Raw genomic sequence first — 1,620 nt, forward strand, 5'->3', positions numbered from 1 at the left:
GTGGGTTCTTATTAGCCTTTTTAGAACCCAGGTTTCTTGTAATTACCCCTGTTTTAGGCAGGGGTGTTTTTCCTTTTGTGATCTCCTTTTCTGGTGTTTGTGTAGACGGGAGTATTAAACATTTCGCATGGCGAGTANGTGACAGTTATGCCAATTGAAATTTTGACTGCCACAGCTTGCAAATCAGTGGTTATTTGTATCGGTAAGGATGGGATTTGGTTTGAAACCAGGATAGCCACACCCCCACTGGCACAATTGTGGCTATCATCATCCTTGCGATAGAGATTGAATCCTTTTAAAAAAATATTTTCTGCAGGTTTTAGATGGGTTTCCTGGAGTGCCACACAGAGAGATGAGGTAGATGATGTCAAGTGTTTAATGTCAGAGAAGTTGTTGCAGAAACCACGACAGTTCCATTGGATTATTTTATAATCCATTGTGTTTGAGGAAGCATTCTTTGCGAGGGTATCCCTCTTTAATTTAACAGGCGATTTCTCTTTTGGAGGTGACTTTGGTTTTGAAACCTCCATATAAGGCTCTTCATCAGATATGTCAGAAAACTCACTCATAGATTCAGCTTCTGATTTTTTTGAGACTTTAGAGAGGGCTGCTTTCACTCTTTGTTTGTTAAGTGGGTTCCTACTGGCTTTTTTAAAACCCACATTTCTGGTTGTTACTCCCATTTTAGTTACAGAGGTTTTGGTCTTTGTGTTCTCCTTTTCTTCTGATTGTGCAGATGGAATCAATAAGCATTTTGCAGGCGAGTAAGAGATTCACTTGGGGATACAGAAATATCTGTTTGAACCCCACGTCTTGGTAGATTTCAACACAGCAGCAAAGGTTTTTTGTTTCGTTGGTGGACTTGGGGTGACCATACAACGGGCCTCTGTGTATGATATATTATTTATGGTTTTTAACCGTTGAACCTCTTTTTCTCTCTGCCATGCAGGGCATTTCCAAGAGTAGGAAGGATGGGCATCTCTACAGTTCACACAGCATGGGGTACTTTTACATTCAGTACTAACGTGGTCTTCAGTCCCACACTGTGCGCATACGCTTTTGCCTCGGCAGGATGTCTGTGAATGTCCAAACCACTGGCATTTGAAGCAACGCAGCGGATTTGGAACGTTGGGGCAGACAGGACAGAGCAGATAACCTGCAGTAATAAAAGATGACAATGTCAATTTGTTAAACGTTAAAATTAAGTGTTTAGTAGCAATTAACTTGCCATCTCGACGAATGGAGATGCGTCGAACGGCAGTTACACCTTGATCAGAAAGGCCTATCTGAATATCTGATTCATCTTCAGACATCAGATCGATCTCTGATATCACACCACGTGATGAGTTTAGACTTCCGTGTGGGGTGACAGTTACTTCTATATCTTCGAGTGCCTTAATTGCCTAAAGTTTTGCAGACTGTTGAGGTGAGGCTGTTTCTACGAGCAGATCTCCTGACCTCAATTTTTGTATTTTTTTCAAATTTCCAACTACAGATTCAAACAGCTTCTGGATCAGAAAAGGAGAACATTTTGGCAGAGGTGTTTGTCCAGTAGCATGGACTATGAAGCAGGTTGGCTAACTGGAAATGATTTGTTTCTTTAACCCCTTAAGCCCCAAT

At 41.4% G+C, this 1,620-nt stretch overlaps 1 protein-coding gene across 1 annotated transcript; it reads right to left on the reverse strand.

The window, feature by feature from the left end:
- Positions 1–773: 773 nt before the first annotated feature.
- Positions 774–1,313, reverse strand: LOC111642697. The gene has a single exon (XM_023389075.1). The coding sequence runs from the start codon at positions 1,311–1,313 to the stop codon at positions 774–776; it is 540 nt and encodes a 179-aa protein (XP_023244843.1).
- Positions 1,314–1,620: the final 307 nt, after the last annotated feature.

Source organism: Centruroides sculpturatus, unplaced genomic scaffold (genome assembly GCF_000671375.1).
Source record: "Centruroides sculpturatus isolate CEXI.00-Female unplaced genomic scaffold, Cexi_2.0 scaffold1589, whole genome shotgun sequence".
Classification (NCBI taxonomy): Eukaryota; Metazoa; Arthropoda; class Arachnida; order Scorpiones; family Buthidae; genus Centruroides; species Centruroides sculpturatus.